Source organism: Somniosus microcephalus, chromosome 10, assembly GCF_052327205.1.
Source record: "Somniosus microcephalus isolate GS21.2 chromosome 10, FLI_Smic_1.0, whole genome shotgun sequence".
In the NCBI taxonomy this organism is placed as follows: domain Eukaryota; kingdom Metazoa; phylum Chordata; class Chondrichthyes; order Squaliformes; family Somniosidae; genus Somniosus; species Somniosus microcephalus.
In genome coordinates, this window is record NC_140996.1 from 134,219,425 (window position 1) to 134,238,598 (window position 19,174).

The following is a 19,174-nucleotide window of genomic DNA, read 5'->3' on the forward strand; positions in this document are numbered from 1 at the left end:
AGTCTCTTCGCTGGGAGCAGGCGGAAACCAAGCGCAGGCAGCGCAAGGAGCACACGTCAACCCAAGTACCCCACCCACCTGCCCCTTCAACCACCTGCCCCTACAACCGTCTGCCCCACCTGTGACAGACTGTAGGTCCCACATTGGAAGCATCAGTCACCTGCAAACTCATTTTTAATGTGGAACCAAGTCATCCTCGGTTCTGAGGGACTGCCTAAGAAGAGGAGGTGGAAAAGTAAGCTGTATGGATGCAAAGAGATATAGACAGGTTAAGTGAGTGGGAAAGGTGGCAGATGAAGTATAATGTGAGGAAGGGTAAAATTATCGCCTTTGATCGGTAGAAAAGCAGAATTTTTTTTTTATTATTTATTTTTTTTTTTTTTTTAAAAAGGTGATAGATTAGTAAATAAATGTTGATATGCAGAAGGATTTAGCGCCCCAAAAAAATTAGCACCCCCGTGCCCGAAATTCACTGGTAGCGACCCAAGAGGGAAGCAGAGCGCTACTGGAAGCAGCCCGCTTCCCTCTTGGGGCGCTATGAGTGAATATCGCGGCGCTACGGCACGGCACGCTGCGGTACTGCAGGCCGGCCCACCAGGGATCAGAGTGCCGGCAGAAGTGCCGGGCTCACGGAGCGCAGCCAGCACCCCGTGTCGGCAGAAGGGCCGGGCTCACGGAGCGCAGCCAGCACCCCGCAGTAGGAGGGGTCTTCACAGGAGGCCGGGGGCAGCAATGGGGGCAGGTGCTGGCAGGCAGCCAGCAACAAAAATGGCCACCCGGTAACTCCCCTTTAATTTGCGCCACCCCGGTCGCAGGTAGGCCCCCTGGACCGTGTCGGACATAGCGTCCAGCGGCGCTATCAAAGATCGGGGCCGGGGCGCTACGCAAGGCGATGACGTCATCGCTAGATGCGCTGTTACCGCTGTCGCTAACCTCCCGTTGAATTTTGCGGGAGGTGTTAGCAGAGCCCGGGCACTAACAGGAGGCGCAAATCAAACGAATTTTTCCCCATAAGAGAATCATGGGATATGGGGATAGGGCAGAAAAGTGGAGTTGAAGTAGATGCTCAGCCATGATCTTACTGAATGGTGGAGCAGGCTCAAGGGGCCGTATGGCCTACTCCTATTTCTTCTGTTCCTCTGAAGACTCTCAAAATTCCCCCCCTTTGACCAAACGTTCGGTCACTCCTCCTTTAGCTCAGTGTCCATTGTCCTTACACTGCTTTTGTACTTTAAAAAGGTACTATATAAATGTAACTGACAGCTCTACGCATACTGTTTCAGATCCTAAGAATTTATATGATCCAGTGGGCACAATCTGTTACTTAACTTACCGTAACCCTTTATAATCTTGAAGACTTCCATCAGGTCATCCCTTACCCTTCACAGAATAAAGAAAGCCTCAACTTCAAGGCTTCCTTCGTAACTAAACCCTCATCAATGGTAATGTCCTAGTAAATCTACGCAACTTTTTCCAGGACTTAAACCCACAAAGATTTGGTTGGAGACTAGGCACTTATTCCTTAGGCTACAATGGTACCATAGAGGAAAAAAAATAATTTAGCTTTTGACATCAGCTATTGTGCCGTTAACTGTTATTTAGAGGGACCCAGTAGTTTAAACGTATTTATACAGGTTTTATTTTAATTGTAAATGATATTGTCAAAGGATTTATAAACAGCATATACATACAGGCAGACAACATATAAAAAAATATATTTTATTGACAGCAGAATAAAAGCAACAAGCAGCACAAAAGGAAAAGTCAAACTCAACTACACAGTATGCATTAGCAGATATGCACAAACAATAAGATTCCTTTGACAAAATGTATAACTGGGCAAAGCAAGCTGAGAAAATATTCAATGTCACTGGTACACAGATAATATGCTAAATTCACTAAATTTGGAACATGATTAATTTTTTTTTATCGAAGTCTGTCCCAGCGCCAGATAGTGGCATCATCACATACAGCGATGAGAATACTGCTATCTCTGCTAAAACTGGTTTGTCGTATGGCTGCAGTGCATTTCGGATAAGCCAATGTTGTGCATCTAAGAAAAAAAACAATTAAATTACAAAATAGTTGAAAGCTTAATTGCAGTATCAAAAAAAGTGCAGCAGCTCACCATGGTGGTATTTGCAAATGGTATGCCACAGAATGGACTTGGACTTCTCCATGTTGCAAGTTCTAATGTCAGCTGTACAAAAGTCAAGACACTTCCTCACACGGAAGTCTAGAAAATCTGAGCTTCAGTCACTCCAAGCAATTCCTTATTAACTAAGCAGTTGATTAAGAGCAGCACCAGCAAAGGCCTAGGAGTGGTTTAACTAGCTGCTTCTCCAGGCGAGGGTTGCCATTGATATGGTTAAAATGGGGGGGGGGGGGGGGGGGGGAGGAAAGAGATTAAATGTACAGTATTTTAAACCACCGGACAATTCGTTTTTATGTGGAAGCAAATCTAAATAAAAAAAGCTTTTTTAAAATGTTAAATTATATAGGGTGTGAGAGGTGGAAGAATGAAATCTGCTTAAAGTAGTCTCCATTTTATTAAGTAAAAGATGTCTCATCAGAATCTTGACATTTTTGGAAAGCAGGCTCCATAGAAAGCAGTAAGTCCATGATTTCAAAACTGCTGGAGAACTGCTTAACCCTGAGAAACCACATTATCTGCTGCCTTGATTTTGGCAAAAGTCATTTACAAAATAAGATGAGAAAATACTAACTTAGCCTTATGAGGGTCTTCCACTTCAAGGTCCCACACATAGAGTTTTCCAACTTGATTACCTAAAGCCAGCATCTTTTAAAAAGAAATCTAGATTGTAATAGTTGAATAGTTTCAAAGAAACCACTGACAAAAAGGTAAGACAACAATAGTATCTTTAAATATGTTGATTTCAAAGAGATATCTTATATTACTTATTATCGGGAGATCAAAAACCTCTTCAGTAATTAATGGCGACAATCCACTCAAAAAGCCTTAACAAAACAGTGAAGTAGGAGAAGGCCACTCGACTGCCCACGACACAAATTTAATAAAGGGGCAGCAGCACTTGCGTGATCCTAATCCTTCTCCCCCCTCCCCTCCATGATTGTTCTGTGTAGATATTGAACTTCTTTCAACAAACAAGGAAGATCATAACCTATGGGAGGGTTATTGGCAACCACTTACCTCAGAATGATTGAGTAGTAAACTCTGCTGCAGAATGGGAATATACTTCTAAATTATACTTAACTGAATATTTTAAGTGCACTTCTGCATACTTCATTCTTACCTTCTGCCAGAAGTCCATTGAGAACCTCATGTACCAGATATCACACTGACTGTAATCAAATCTTCCCAGTATAGTCACATTTGATTCATTTGGTTTTATTCGATCAATGTCATCTTCGATTTTGCTAGGTTTCCAGCACACAATGGCATTTTCGCAAGACTGAAATAGATAACATCGTTTTTTAAAATCACTGCTCGTGGTCCTTGTGCATACAAGCTGAACTATAACAATTTCAGTTTATCTGACCCAGGTCAAAATAAATCAATTAATTTTATTAGAAATTCACTGAAATCTTTTGTAATACTTAACACTCATCTTAAGGTTCTTTCTAAAATGCAGTTCTTAATCAACAGAAATCCACCGTACAACAAAGGTGCATTTATATAGCACCTTTAGTGTAGCAAAATTTCCAAGGAGCTTCATAGGATAGTAAACAAAATTTGACACCAAGCCATCTTAGGAGAAATTAGGGCAGATGACCAAAAGCTAGGTTTTAATTTCTGCACACCTTTTCCTGGAAAAAAAGTCACTCATCACTATGCGCCCATTTTATGAAAGGGAAATTCTGTTTGACAAACCTATTGGAGTTCACAGAAATCACAGAAATCCCACAGTGCAGATAGAGGCCATTTCGGCCCATCGAGCCTGCACCGACACATATCCCACCCGATCCCTGTAACCCCTACACCAACACATATCCCACCCTATCCCCGCGTATTTAATCCCCCTAACACTAAGGGTCAATTTATCATAGCCAATCAACCTAACCCGCACATTTTTGGACTGTGGGAGGAAACCGGAGCACCCGGAGAAAACCCACGCAAACACGGGGAGAATGTGCAAACTCCACACAGTCACCCGAGGCTGGATTCGAACCCGGGTCCCTGGCGCTGTGAGGCAACAGTGCTAACCACTTTGCCACCGTGCTCTGGAACTGGGCACAGGTGGCATAGTGTTGTAGGCCTGACCTGGAACAGGCTTACAACCCTACTCCAATATAATCACAATAAGAAAGGCCACCAATTTATAATTTAGCCACCAAAATTATCTAAGTAGATTCCCATAAACATGGAGACTTGGAGGGTAAAAGTTCAGACAACGTTTAAGAACACAAGAACTAGGAGCAGGAGTAGGCCATTTGGCCCTTCAAGCCTGCTCCGCCATTCAATGAGATCATGGCTGATCTTCTGCCTCAACACCATTCACCAGCCCAATCGTCATATCCCTTGATGCCCTTACTAGTCAGAAATTTATCGACTTCTGTTTTGAATATACCCAATGACTGAGCCTCCACAGCCCTCTGGAGTAGAGAATTCCAAAGATTCACCACCCTCTATGAAGAAATTTCTTACCTTTAGCCAAATGAATGCTGCAAACAGGAACAAAATGTTTACCTTTGATAATATCAGATCTCCAAGCCACCGCACACAGTCCACATAATTCCTGTGTATGTCCCTTGTGGAGAAATCTGGGAAATGGATTTTCTGCGATACAAATGGCCTACAATCCAAAAGGACATTTTTATGAATAGTAAAAAAATAAAGTTCCATCTCTCCTCTGAAATAACTCAAGACAAGACCATGGACATGGTTAATGGTGTTCAGAACGTAACATCATTAAAAACGACTTGCATTTATGTAGCGGCTTATCACATCTCACCAACATCTTCATACACAATGAATTACTTTTGATGTGCAATAGTAATTATGTAGGCAACAGGGGCACAGCAACCAGCCACAAACAGCAATGACATGAATGATCAGTCAGTTTTGGTTGAGGATCATTAGCCAGGACATCAAGAGAGCAGTGATGTTCTCCAAATACTGTTGTACCAAGGGATCTTTAAAATCTACCTGGTCAACAAGGTCAGTTTAATGTCCAAAAAATGGCAGCTCTGACAATGTAGCACTCCTGCAACATTGTATTGGAATTTCAATCTAGATTGTGAGCCACAGTCCTGGAGTGGAGCTGGAATCCACAATTTTCTAATTCAAGTGAGTGTGGTACTAACTCTGCAAAATCAACACTCCAATTAGGCAAAGAACTTTGTTGTTAAAAATCATACTTGAAGTATTTTTAAAAACATTCTTTCTCCACTGCTGAAGGTATTGATTTGAGGTTGCTCAGGGTTATTACACCATCAATCGAACTCCGGTACTTCGTCCAAGCGGTCATTCTTCCTGTGAAAGGCTAGACTGGATGGAGGAGGGATGGGGAAATGGAGAAATCACAGCTAAGCCCAGTCTATTGTCACCTGACGTCAACATACGTGCACTTCCTTCAAGGGTCTCTGGAAAGCAGTTAGGAGCAGATTTATTGGTTTTCCCATCCTTAACCAGGGGTAGTGAGGTCAACTGCAGTGCACCTCGCAATTGAAATCAGCTAACCCACAACAGACCAGGGATCAAACTTGGGACTTTCACCATGTATATGGCTCAGCTAATTATCTCTGACACATCAAAGGAGTATTTCCACAGTTTCCTTAATGTGCATGTTACAAGGGTCATAAGACAGTTACAATCGTTTTTTAAAATATAAACAAAGTCTATGGAGCTTTGATAAAATTTTAGATCTTCCTTTGCTAGCTTGTACAGCGATTCCAACTGGGATAAAAGGTAAAGGAAAAGTCCATGAGGCAGGTAAAAGGGGAGTAAACAAGAGCATCAATACCAATGTTCCCTGTAACTTTTGAGCTGCACGGCCCCTTTAACGAGCTGTGTGGCCCACTCAAAAATCGGTGCATGTGCAGTTTTTGCATTTAAAAGCCGGTGAGCCGGCTGTGCAGGTCTTCCAGAGTGCTGCGCAGCTGTACAGCTTAAAAGGAACATTGATCAAGACCTACCTACTATTGATCGAGGTACTTGTGCAAAAATGTATAACAGCTTAGAAAGCAGAGAAGTAGAATTAGTTACAACATAGGAGTCCCTTTACAGTACAAGCTGAGGAGCTGGGAAACATAAAACCAGAGTTTCCAGTACGAATGTGAACATATGAATTCATAATGGAAAAGCTGACACTGGAAATGGGTGAAAATGTTCAGATTTTTATTACGTTATATAGACAGACGTAAAATTAAAGAGTCACCATTTGAAGTCATGCATGAGTAAGATAAAGAAGTCCATTTATAATACCAACTGTATGGGAAATTAATATTGAGATCACATTTTTGTAAACCATGGAAGTGTAAATTCAAACCAAAGATATCAGCATGAAAGTTTTTGCTATCTTACTAGATTGAGTAAGGTCCTTTTAAAAAAAAAAAATACATCCAATATAGACTCTGCACCAGGCACTGTAGTAAGGTAGTGTTTTTAAGAGCTCGGTTTTCCCATCTGTGAAGGCAGCAAAAAGCAGCCAGTTCCACAACAAAATAAATTAGTAATAGCGAAAACAAGTCCAGGCACGTGATATGAACAGGGCTGAGGGTTGAAGTATATAACGGTTACCTGTTTGTTTTACTTGGGTTATATTCATTCGATGCTTTAATAGCTTTTAGCATCCTTTCTGAGTTGATTCGCCACAGTTTAAGGGAATGATCCATGCCACAAGACATTATTTTTTCTCCAAGGAGATCAAAATCCTGCAAACAAAGAAAAACATATAACACCACAATCTATTTTATATACTGAAAATGTTGAGTGGGTCGCAACATGTCTTTTATTTTTACATCAGGCTCTCTATTGAAAAACCATTATAAGTGTCAACGTGTACCTGTGGTACCAGTTATGCATCAATGTAAATGTCCAATTTCCATTTTAAATGCATCACAGTAACATTAATTAGAATAGCAATGTCCCACATACCTACCAACTGGTGGGTCCATTGCTGGCTGCCTCTGGACTGTTATGTCGGATTTCAGCATCACTCTTAGCTCAGTGGTAGCACTTTCACCAGAGTCTGAAGATTGTGGGTTCACGTCCCACTCCAGAAACTTGAGCACATAATCTAGGCTGACATTTCAGCACAACACTCGGTACTGCACGGTCAGAGGTGCCATCTTTCAGATGAGACGTTAGGCTAAGGCCTCATCTGCCCTCTTGGGTGAATGTAAAAGGTCTCCATGCACTATTCAAAGAAGAGTAGGGCAGTTCTCCTGGTGTCCTGACCAATATTCATCCCTCAACCAACAGTCAGATTATTCAGTCATTATCTCCCTGCTGTTTGTGGGACCTTGCTGTGTGACTACCACATTTCCCTGCATGGCAACAGTGATTATGCTTCAAAAGTACTTCATTAGCTTTGGGACAGCCTGAGGTTGAGAAAGGCACTATATAAATGCAAGCTCTTTCTTCATGTGCAGCCAGACATGTAGCCTCACCCATCAATTCTACAAATAAGTAAGCCTTTTCCTTCAATCTCCCCTTACCCACTTAGATGGATAAGGGAGCTTCAGTGCCTTGATGCACTTCAACCCAACGGCCCCATGACATTTTGGACCCTCGGCCCCACTGCACTTTGGCCCATGCTCCTCCCCCTCTAAGAAACATTTCATACATGGTTTCCCCCTCCCTACAATGAGCATAATTTTGTATTGGGGAGCCCCCTTCACGAAGCAGGAATTTTTGGATAAACCCTCCCCCAACCCACTTAAATATTTTGCCATACCTTGCTGAGCAACAATCTGTACGCTGTTCATCCCCACATCAAGTAACATTTTGATGATTGGGGAAGGTGTGCACAATGATCAGGATTTTGTGCGTGACCTTTCCAACCCACTATGCACATTGCTCCACCCGCCCCCCACAACTAAGCAACATTTTTGTGGATGTGAACAACCCCCTGAGCAACATTTTCTACATTGCAGTCAACTCTGCCCTCCAGAGGACATCTCGCAGACTTCCTAACACCCACTGGCTAAGTGTGCTTCTGGGCTACACTATCCCTATTCTCCGTACTCCCTCCTCTCCACCCATCCCCGATTTATCCTTTCTTGACCAGAATCTTGTCCATAATCTTAACTCCCCATGTGCAACGGCATTAAGAGAAAACACAAGTACTCAAGAAATGAAACATATTGCAACATGTAGCACTTAGAAGTCAGACAACGTAGAGTTCCCTCTAGATCATCTTGCCGTTGACTCACGCAAACTCAAGAGCAACTCCTTATCTTTCAATACACTTCCTGCATTTTATCATTAAACCCTTAGGAGTCTAAATAGTGCCGCTATGTCATCGGTCATTACTATAGAATGTTGTGCAAACTCAACACAGATAAGTAATATTGTCTTGAATGGAATGTTCAGGTTACCAACAGAAGCCAAATAATGGAACAGCACAGAATATCACTGGTCACTTACTGCACTGAGAACCTCATCTCGATGTCCTTCCACACCTCCAAATATTGCAACTAAAGTGTCTGTCTGGATGTTCCAAAACCTTAGAGCATGATCTAGTGTGAAGCACAGGTTCCATTTAGCCTTTCAGATGGATTACTTCACAGAAACTGTACAGTTTTTATCATTTTGATAAGCTACAGGCTCCCAGAGTCCAGATTGAGTTACAAGTCTTCAACAGCACTCACTTGTGCACTACATTTTTAAAAAGTGATTATTGTACCATGTAATATTGACACAAACTTATTTTTAAACTTATGATAGAAGCTATAACATCACTGCTACAAAGTATCAAAAAAATATCAATAGGAGACAATAAATCAATTTTGAATTAAAAAATTTGCTGAATCTTCAAATCAAGATAGAGAGGCTCAGCTGGCCCAGGAGCGAAAACAGGTGGGGAGAAGCAGCATCTCTTTTTAAATGTTGAGTATGCGGAAAATCAGATGAAACAGGGGAAAACACCAAGTACGCACAAAATCTAACATGACTGCCTTGAATCTTTGTGAAATTGATTTGGGGGATCTGGTTGGTGTACGAGAATGTGACCGGATATTGCATGGACCAATCAGCACATTTTTGGTTTTCTACAATGATTTACATTTCTACATTATTTAGACACAAAACTTAGTATATATACACCCTATTAATTTACACCTTTATCGTGAAAAGGTCATAAGAACAGACAAGCATTCCCCTGGCACATGTTTCAAAAACTCTACAAAGGATGTAGATTGTAATGCAAGAACTTTATTTTCAACTTATTCCTTTCCAAGTTAATTTCTTCTTCCCATGCCACAATTACTACAGCATCCTTCTGCTCAGGCTGGTGGCTGGGATATGACGACAGGAGCAACCCATGGCAACATTACCTCAAATCCCTCTCCCCTCCCAAAGGCTTCAGCTCAGCAATTCCATCCAGCAGCATTGCTGAACCTGCAGTTCAGCATCAAGGAGATTCCAGATACAAACTCACATACCACCACTCTACTGGAACCTAAGAGCACAATTTAAAACTAGTTCATCTTAATTGCTATCTTACCTTTGCTTACAGAAAGCAGGAGATTTGGCTCTCTGGGGTGGAATTTCAGCTCATTGATTGCATTACCATGTCCAACATAGTGCTACAATCAATAAAAAAGGGAAGAAAACCAGATCAGTTTCATGCACAATGAATAGTAAATACATTTTAGGAATTAAAATTAATCATGAAGTTATTCTGTTCCTTTGAAATGCAGCAACTTACCGACTGAAAATAAAAACTTGAGTATTAAAGCATCAGTGTGCTTTGCAACCTTTTGATTTTCAACAGTTTTCCAAAATTCAAAATACTTCCCAAATGAAATACAAGGCATCATAAGCATCACCATCTTTGACACCAGAAATAATAGTACTAATAGACAGGCCTTATCCACTGATCATACATTTCCCTTTTGTAGCTCCTTGTGGAAGTTGTATTCAGGTTTTATATTTTCAAATTAAAGCAATTTTGTAAGTTAGTGCAGAGATATTTTCTTCATCATCTTATCAAACAATAGGGCCTAGAAATTCAGTATAGCCACGTTCGGGGCGCTAAAGTCAGGCGCCCGCTAAAGTTTGCGCCCAGCGCAAGTTCGCACCACCTTCGCCGATATTCAGTCGCATCGCCCCAAGAGGTTGCTGCTGCGCAAAAACAGGCGATGCACGACTATCTTTAGGCGCTAAGCCGGCGGTGCTGAGCGATACCCCCGAGGCCGGGCGCAGCGCAGGTGCGGCGAGTTGCTGATTGACGGCAGACACTCTGGCGCCGGTCAGCTCTTGGAGTTTTGCTAAGTGGGAGAGTTCGGATAAGTGGGAGGTGAGGGTGTGTTTTTTGCTCTGTTTTATTCCCCACTCCCAGGCGTAGACAGCACTGCGGAGGTGGAGCAGCGAGACGAGTCAACCAAACAGGCTCCACAGACAGTATTCAAGGAGGAGGTTGGTGATCAGCTGGTTGGTTGGTTTTCTTCCTTCTCTTCTCTTTCATACCTTTAAGTTGGTAAGTCCTATTGAATAGTGGTGTGATATTATCATATATATCTGGGCAGGGTCTTCATAACTAATAATAAGAAATTAAATTAATTATATAGAATGGAGCAGGTGATGTGTTACTGTTGCGAGATGTGGGAGCTGGTGAACCCCATTGAGGCTCACGGTGATTACATCTGCGACAAGTGTTTGCTGCTAGAGGAACTCAAGTTCCATGTTATGGAGCTTGAGACTGAGCTTCGGACACTGCGACACATCAGGGAGGGGGAGAAGTTCCTGGACTCTATGTTTCAGGAGATGGTCACACCTATGAAGTTAATTACTGCAGATGTAGTCCGTGGTCAGGGACAGGACGGTGTGACTACGAGTGAGGAAGGTACAGGGATCCAGGATGTAGTGTTGAAGGAGACGCAGCCCTTGTTCTTGTCCAGCAGGATCGAGGTTCTTACTCCCTGTGAGGGCGGAAGCGGGGACTGCAGGGAGGATGAGCAACCTGGCCACAGCACCGTGGTACAGGGGGCCATTCAAGTGGAGGGAGTAAAACGAAATGTTGTAGTGGTAGGGGATAGTATCATTAGGGGGATAGATAGGGTTCTCTGCAGTCAAGAGCGGGAGTCCCGAAGGCTGTGTTGCCTGCCCGGTGCCAGGGTTAAGGACATCTCTTCTGGGCTGGAAAGAAACTTGGAGTGGGAGGGGGAGGATCCAGTTGTCGTGGTCCATGTTGGTACAAACGACGTAGATAGGACAAGGAAGACGGTTCTGTTAAAGGAGTATGAGCAGCTAGGGGTCAAATTAAAAAACAGAACCTCAAGGGTAATAATCTCTGGGTTATTACCTGAGCCACGAGCGAATTTGGCTAGGATAAATAAAATTAAAGAGTTAAATGCGTGGCTCAAAGACTGGTGTGGGAGAAATGGGTTTTGCTTCTTGGGACACTGGCACCAGTACTGGGACAGGAGGGAGCTGTTCTGTTGGGACGGACTCCACTTGGCCAGTGCTGGGACTAGAGTCCTGGCGAATCATATAACTAGGGCTGTAGAGAGGGCTTTAAACTAATTAGTGGGGGGGAGGTTTCTAGAGAGCAAATAATAGAAATGACAACAGAGAAGGTCATAGACTTAGGTAGCAGTGGGGGAATTAAAAAACAGAATGTGTCAGGAAGGGACAGAAGGTATGGAGTAAAAAGTAAAGTACTAAAAAGGGAAAAAACAGGAACTAAGTGTTACAAAACATATTTGAAAGTTCTTTATCTGAATGCACGTAGCATTCGTAACAAAATGAATGAGTTAACGGCACAAATAATGACATATGGGTATGATCTTGTGGCCATTACAGAAACATGGCTGCAGGGTGACCATGACTGGGAATTAAACATACCAGGTTATTTAACAATCAGGAAGGACAGGCAGGGAGAGGAGGTGGGGTGGCTATGTTAATAAAGGAAGGAATCACTATAATAGAGAAATGATATTGGGTCAAAGGAGCAGGATAGTGAAACAGTTTGGGTGGAGGTAAGGAATAATAAGGGGAAAAAAACACTAGTGGGTGTAGTCTATAGGCCTCCGAACAGTTGCAACTCTGTTGGACGGAGTATTAATCAGGAAATAGTTGAGGCTTGTAATAAGGGAACAGCTATAATTATGGGGGATTTTATTTATCATATTAACTGGACAAATCAAATTGGGCAGAGCAGCCTTGAGGAAGAGTTCATTGAGTGTATTAGGGATGGGTTTCTTGAGCAGTATGTAACTGAACCGACCAGGGGGCAAGCAACCTTAGATTTGGTCCTGTGTAATGAGACAGGATTAATTAAAAATGTCCTAGTAAAGGATCCCCTTGGAATGAGTGACCATAACATGGTTGAGTTCCATATTCAATTAGAGGGTGAGAAGGTTGGATCTCAAACAAGCGTGCTGAGCTTGAATAAAGGAGACTATGAAGGTATGAGAGCGGAATTAATTAGAGTGGACTGGGAAAATAGATTAAAGGGTAAGACGGTACATGACCAGTGGTGTACATTTAAGGAGTTATTTTACAACTTCCAAAAAATATATATTCCACTGAGGAAAAAAGGGTGTAAAAGAAAAGATAGCCATCCGTGGCTAAGTAAAGTAATTAAGGATAGTATCCGACTAAAAACAAGGGCATATAAGGTAGCCAAATCTAGTGGGAGGATGGAAGATTGGGAAGTCTTTAAAAGACAGCAAAAAATAACAAAAAGATTGATTAAGAAAGGGAAGATAGATTATGAAAGTAAATTAGCAAAAAATATAAAAACAGACAGTAAAAGTTTCTATAGTTATATAAAAAGAAAAAGGGTGGCTAAAGTAAATGTTGGTCCCTTAGAGGATGAGACCGGGAAATTAATGGTGGGAAACATGGAGATGGCAAAAACACTGAACAATTATTTTGTATCAGTCTTTACAGTAGAGGACACTAAGAATATCCCAACACTGGACAAACAGGGGGCTCTAGGGGGGGAGGAACTAAATACCATTAAAATCACTAAGGAAGTGGTACTTGGTAAAATAATGGGACTCAAGGCGGATAAATCCCCTGGACCTGATGGCTTGCATCCTAGGGTCTTGAGGGAAGTAGCGGTAGGGATTGTGGATGCATTGGTAATAATTTTCCAAAACTCACTGGACTCAGCAAAGGTCCCGGCAGATTGGAAAACTGCTAATGTAACACCCTTATTTAAAAAGGGTAGTAGGCAGAAGGCTGGAAACTATAGACCTGTTAGCCTAACATCTGTGGTTGGTAAAATGTTAGAGTCCATTATTAAGGAGACAGTAACGGGACATTTGGATAAACATAATTTAATAGGACAAACTCAGCATGGTTTCATGAAGGGGAAGTCATGTTTAACAAATTTGCTTGAGTTTTTTGAGGAAGTAACATACAGGGTGGATAAAGGGGAACCAGTGGACGTAGTGTATTTAGACTTCCAAAAGGCATTTGACAAGGTGCCACACAAAAGATTATTGCTCAAGATAAAAAATCACGGGATTGGGGGTAATATTCTGGCGTGGGTGGAGGATTGGCTCTCTAACAGAAAGCAGAGAGTTGGGATAAATGGTTCGTTCTCAGATTGGCAACCAGTAACTAGTGGTGTTCCGCAGGGGTCAGTGCTGGGTCCCCAACTCTTTACAATCTATATTAACGATTTGGAGGAGGGGACCGAGTGTAACATATCAAAGTTTGCAGATGATACAAAGATGGGAGGGAAAGTAGTGAGTGAGGAGGACATAAAAAACCTGCAAAGGGACATAGACAGGCTAAGTAAGTGGGCAGAGATTTGGCAGATGGAATACAATACTGGAAAGTGTGAGGTTATGCACTTTGGCAGGAAAAATCATAGAGCAAGTTATTATCTTAATGGCAAGAAACTGGAAAGTACTGTAGTACAAAGGGATCTGGGGGTCCTGGTGCACGAAACTCAAAAAGTTAGTATGCAGGTGCAGCAAGTGATTAAGGCCAATGGAATGTTGGCTTTTATTGCTAGGGGGTTGGAATATAAAAACAGGGAGGTATTGCTGCAGTTGTACAAGGTATTGGTGAGGCCGCACCTGGAATACTGCATACAGTTTTGGTGTCCATACTTAAGAAAAGACATACTTGCTCTCGAGTCAGTACAAAGAAGGTTCACTCGGTTAATCCCGGGGATGAGGGGGTGGTCATATGAGAGGTTGAGTAGATTGGGACTCTACTCATTGGAGTTCAGAAGAATGAGAGGCGATCTTATTGAAACATATAAGATTGTGAAGGGGCTTGATCGGGTGGATGCGGTGAGGATGTTCCCAATGAAGGGTGAAACTAGAACTAGGGGGCATAATCTTAAAATAAGGGGCTGCTCATTCAAAACTGAGATGAGGAGAAACTTCTTCACTCAGAGGGTGGTAGGTTTGTGGAATTTGCTGCCCCAGAAAGCTGTGGAAGCTACATCATTAAATAAATTTAAAACAGAAATAGATAGTTTCCTCGAAGTAAAAGGAATTAAGGGTTACGGGGAGCGGGCAGGAAATTGGACATGAGTCTAGGTTCGGAATGGTCATGGCCCTGTGGGTAGTGGAGTGGGCCCAGGGGCCGTGTAGCCTTGTTCTGCTCCTACTGTGTTCTAATTCTGTTAGATTTCAGGAGATGGTTTTATTCCTGTTCCTGGCTGGGGTGGAGATCGCCTTTACAGAAGGTAAGTACTGTAGAAAATATAGGGACAGAGTGATCTCCTGGAAGAATTTCGATCGCCTAGATGGGTCGGAGAGGAATTTCCCAGATTTTTTTCTCCCAAATTGGCCATTGGGTCTTTATCTGGTTTTTCGCCTCTCCTGGGAGATCACATGGGTTAGGTTGGATGCAGAGTGATAGAAGATTTGAGGTTAGGGTCAGATCAGCCATGATCTTATTGAATGGTGGAGCAGGCTCGAGGGGCCGATTGGCCTACTCCTGCTCCTATTTCTTATGTTCTCTTATGTTACGTAAAAGGGGGAGGGTGGATTTGTTTGGCTGCCACGCCCTGCACACTGCAGCCCTCAAGCTAGGCCTGACCACTTCGGCTTCATCTGCACAACGCCCAGGGCTATGGAGAAGGCCAGGGAGAGAGCGCAGCGCTTCAGCGACGGTGACCTGAGGGTGCTGGTTGGCGGAGTGGAGCGCAGGCGCCATGTTCTGTTCCCAGAAAGTGGCAGGAGGCCGCTGCCCAGCGCCTACCGGAAAGCCTGGAGGGAGGTCTCAAACAGGGTGACTTCCAACAGCGTGGTTGCCAGGACTCCTGTGCAATGCCGGAAAAAGTTCAACGACCTCACTCAGGTTGTCAGGGTGAGTACCCTTTCCAGTGTCCTCCTCATCCCTGCATGTGCACCTCAGTTTATGGGCAAAGGGACCTGAAAGCCCAAATGGCCAGCCCTCATCCAGCAGCTATGGGACTGTCATGAAAATCACTTGCACATTCAGCACTTTACACACTGTACAAGATATTCGACCATGGGAGGCATTGCAGACAAGATCAGGGCTTCACACTGTCAGGGCCAGTCCACCATGGGAGGCAGTGCAGACAAGATCAGGGCTTCACACTGTACTTAGAGGCCGTCCTTTCTCTTGCAGGCCAAGGTGGCGCACAACCGGAGGAAGCTACGGGAGACCGGGGGAGGCAGTCCTGACGTCAAAGAGCTCTCCGACCTCGACCAGCGTGTGGAGCGCATTATGGCAGGCCGGCTGATTGGCCCCGTCGCCAGTGGAGATGCCGACCCTGTTCTGGGCACCAATGGTAAGGGCATCACCTTTTTGACCTCGCTCTTTCCACTTGCGCATCAGATCAGCATCCTTTGCCACTGTCCGACCAATGCAGTGCATGGCAGCACTCATGCCTCCCTCGCTGCCACCCTGTCCTCACTCTAAAGCTACTCTTGTGCCTCCCTGCTTTCAGATGGTGAATCGCCAGGTGAGGAGGCGGGCCCTCAAGCTGCCACTGTCAGCAAATCCAAATTCGAAGAGGAAGCCGGCCCATCAGTGCCACCCTCAGCCGCGCCAGCCTATGGCGATGAAGGGGACACGTCTTCCCTGGAGGGGAGCCGGGGGGAAGGGTCGGAGGAGAGTGAAGCTCCGGGGCCCAACGGCCTGCAGCAACGCGGGAGGGGTGGGGAAGCTCGGCGGACTTCTCCCCAGAGGGTGAGTGCGGCCTCCAGTCCTGCGACGGTGAGCGCAGAGGAGGTCCGGCTCCTGGAGGAAATGGCCGTCCAGGCTGAGCGCAGGCACACTGAGCTCATGGCTGCAGTGGCAAGGATGCCTGACTCCATTGAGTCTCTGTCAAGGAGTGTGCAGGAATTCAGAGCAGCACAGGCCAGGAGTCTGCAACAATTCAGTGCAGCACAGGCCAGGAGTCTGCAGGACTTCGCGGCAGCACAGGCGGCTTCGAGCCAAGTGCTCAGTCGTGCCGTTCATTCACTGACTGGTGTCATGCGGACACAGACCAGGGCCACACGGGCACTAACTGCTGCCACCCTCGCTGGATCGGCCAGGCATCGCCAGGGCACTCGCCGCGCAGCAGCAGCCCAGCAGTCTGTTCTTCAGCTGTTTGCTGCGCATGCTGCAGTGCTGGCCCGTGCGAGTGCCAATGTATCAGGCGACCAGGGAGTACCTGCGATCTGTCAGGTTGGCACCATTCCTGCAGCCGACACTGCCACTCCGCCATTGCAGCTGCCACGAGCCGCTGGACAGACTGCTGCCGCCCAAGCAGAGTTGGAGCAGTCAGCAGCCGGACCCTCCAGGGCCAGAGCTGGTGCAGGCCGACCCCCAAGGACATCTGCCGTCTCGCCATCTGACCCTCAGCAGCCTTCCCCCAGCCTTGCTGCAGCCACTGGGGTCCCATTGAGGAGGAGCTGCAGGGCGGGCAGGGGCCAGTCACGGATGCGAAAGGCATCGCCCTCGCAGGGCAAAAAGTAGAAGGTCTGCACCAATGCTTTGTGTTTGTTGAAAGGCCGAGACTGGTGTAGTTGTGTTTTTGTAAGGCCGAGACTGTTAGTTTTGTGTTTTTGGAGGGGGCTTCTCCACATGAGGTTGTAATGTGGGAAGGGCAGAGGTTTGCAATAAATTAATGTTCTTAAATCGCACTGTGCATGCTTTTTTTTTTGCAAGTCCTGGTTGCCCTGCTCGGCTGAGGGCTTGTGGAGCGGCTAAATTCATCTGGTGACATTGGCACAAGCCATTCCCCGAGAGGGGGCCTAGAACCAACGTTCAATAAGCCGGCGACGGGCGGCCCTTGCACTTTCTGCCTCCCTCCTGTGCTGGTCCTCCTCCTCCTCCTCCTGTGGTCCTCCAATCTCTGGTGGCAGTGGCCGAGTCCTGCGGATAGCCAGGTTGTGCAGCATGCAGCACACGACCACGAAATGGGGGACTCGCTCCGGGGAATATTGTAGGGCTCCACCGGAACGATCCAGACAGCGGAACCGTTGCTTCAAGACGCCGATTGTTTGCTCAATGATGTTCCTGGTCGCTTGATGGCTGTCGTTGTATCCCTCTTCAGCAGGGGTGCTGGGTGCACGGAGTGGGGTCATCAGCCAGGTACACAAAGGATAGCCTTCGTCCCCGAGAAGCCATCCTCGTGGGTGAGGCTGGGCCTGGAACATGTCTGCCACAGAAGTCTGTCGCAGGATGAAGGCATCGTGGCTGCTGCCTGGAAAGCGGGCATTGACAGCTAGGATGAGCTGCCTGTGGTCACACACCAGCTGGACGTTGAGCGAATGGTAGCCCTTCTGGTTGCGGTAATCCTCGGCATTCTCCAGAGGTGCCCGCAAAGCCACATGCGTGCAGTCAATGGCGCCCTGCACCATGGGGAAGCCCGCGAATGCTGCAAAGCCCATTGCACGCTGTTGCTGTTTGACAAGGGCCATGGAGGAGGAGATGAACTGACGTCTCCTTTTGAAAAGGGCATTGGTCACCTGGCGGATGCAGCAATACACGGCGAACTGGGAGATGTTGGAAATGTCCCCAGTAGCGGATTGGAAGGAGCCGGTGGCATAGAAGTTGAGAGCCACCGTCACCTTCACTGCCACCGACAGAGACGTCCTGCTCCTCAGGTGTGGCTGCAGATCACCGCCAAGCAGGTGGCAGATCTCAGTGACCACCTCCCTTCGGAATCGCAGCCTCCGAACACACTGCTCGTCAGACATGTTCAGATAGGAGAACTGCTGGCGGTATACCCTGGGTGGGTAAGGCCTCCTTTCCCGACGCCTGTTGCCCCCTCTCCGTCTAGCCAGGACTGCCACTCTCTCACGGCGTCTGTGAGCCCTTTGGATGCAATGGAGAAGGCCAGCGTTTGCACCCATTGCAGCCCCCATTATATGTTAGCAAACAATGATATGTCACTGAAGGCAAAGACAAGTGGAAAGCTGTGGCCTGAAGCCACAAGTACCTGTCCGAGTGTTGAGCCAAAGCAGAAAGCTCTCTACCTTGGTCTCTCTGCAAAGATCCGTCTCTCAAAAAGGAGTGCTGCCAAATGGCAGCCTTTTCTACTGCAGGAGGTGTGCCCTTTAATTTGCGCCCCCCGCACCCCGCTTCGACTGAGAACCGTTCCCCTCTACCAGTCGCTAGGGGCGCCAGGTGCACAATAGGGCGTCGCGACTGAATTTCCGGTTTGGGGCACACAAAGGACGTCGCACGAGGAAATGACGTCACGATCTGCGCGCGCAGCTGAGCGCGTGCAAAGACTTTGCGCCGCCGCTAAATCGTGAGTGAAGTTGGGGAGAGGCGCAGATCGCGCTGCGCCCGGCCGCTAGCCGCCTAGCGCCCAACATCTCCGCCTCCTAAGGCGCTACCGGCTGGCGCAAGCAACTGAATTTCTAGGCCGAGGTCTTTAACTACTCCAAAAATTACTGGTTTAAGCCAAAATTCAATACAAACAGCAATTCCTGGATCGTCAGCAGACACATTTGGGGGGGGGGGGGGGCGGGGGGAAAAGAGGGAAATTTTAACCCTCAAAAACGGGTGGGATTGGGTCAGGTGGGATGTAAAAATGCTAAAAGTCTCAAATCCGACCTCAACCTGCCCCAGGAGGCGGGTTGGTCA

The 19,174-nt window shown here is 45.8% G+C and overlaps 1 protein-coding gene across 2 annotated transcripts in view; it reads right to left on the minus strand.

Moving 5' to 3' along the window:
- Nucleotides 1-1,705: 1,705 nt before the first annotated feature.
- The window catches only part of eed (embryonic ectoderm development), a 40,582-nt gene continuing 23,113 nt past the window's right edge, over nucleotides 1,706-19,174 (minus strand). For both annotated transcript variants that reach the window (XM_085998818.1, XM_085998817.1), the window contains 7 exons: nucleotides 9,651-9,732; nucleotides 8,573-8,664; nucleotides 6,722-6,855; nucleotides 4,670-4,775; nucleotides 3,276-3,434; nucleotides 2,727-2,800; nucleotides 1,706-2,053 (listed from right to left, as the gene is read on the minus strand). In XM_085998818.1, coding sequence (XP_085854944.1) covers nucleotides 1,927-2,053; nucleotides 2,727-2,800; nucleotides 3,276-3,434; nucleotides 4,670-4,775; nucleotides 6,722-6,855; nucleotides 8,573-8,664; nucleotides 9,651-9,732 — 774 coding nt within the window. In that variant the 3' untranslated portion in view covers nucleotides 1,706-1,926. The remainder of the gene's footprint in view (nucleotides 2,054-2,726; nucleotides 2,801-3,275; nucleotides 3,435-4,669; nucleotides 4,776-6,721; nucleotides 6,856-8,572; nucleotides 8,665-9,650; nucleotides 9,733-19,174) is intronic.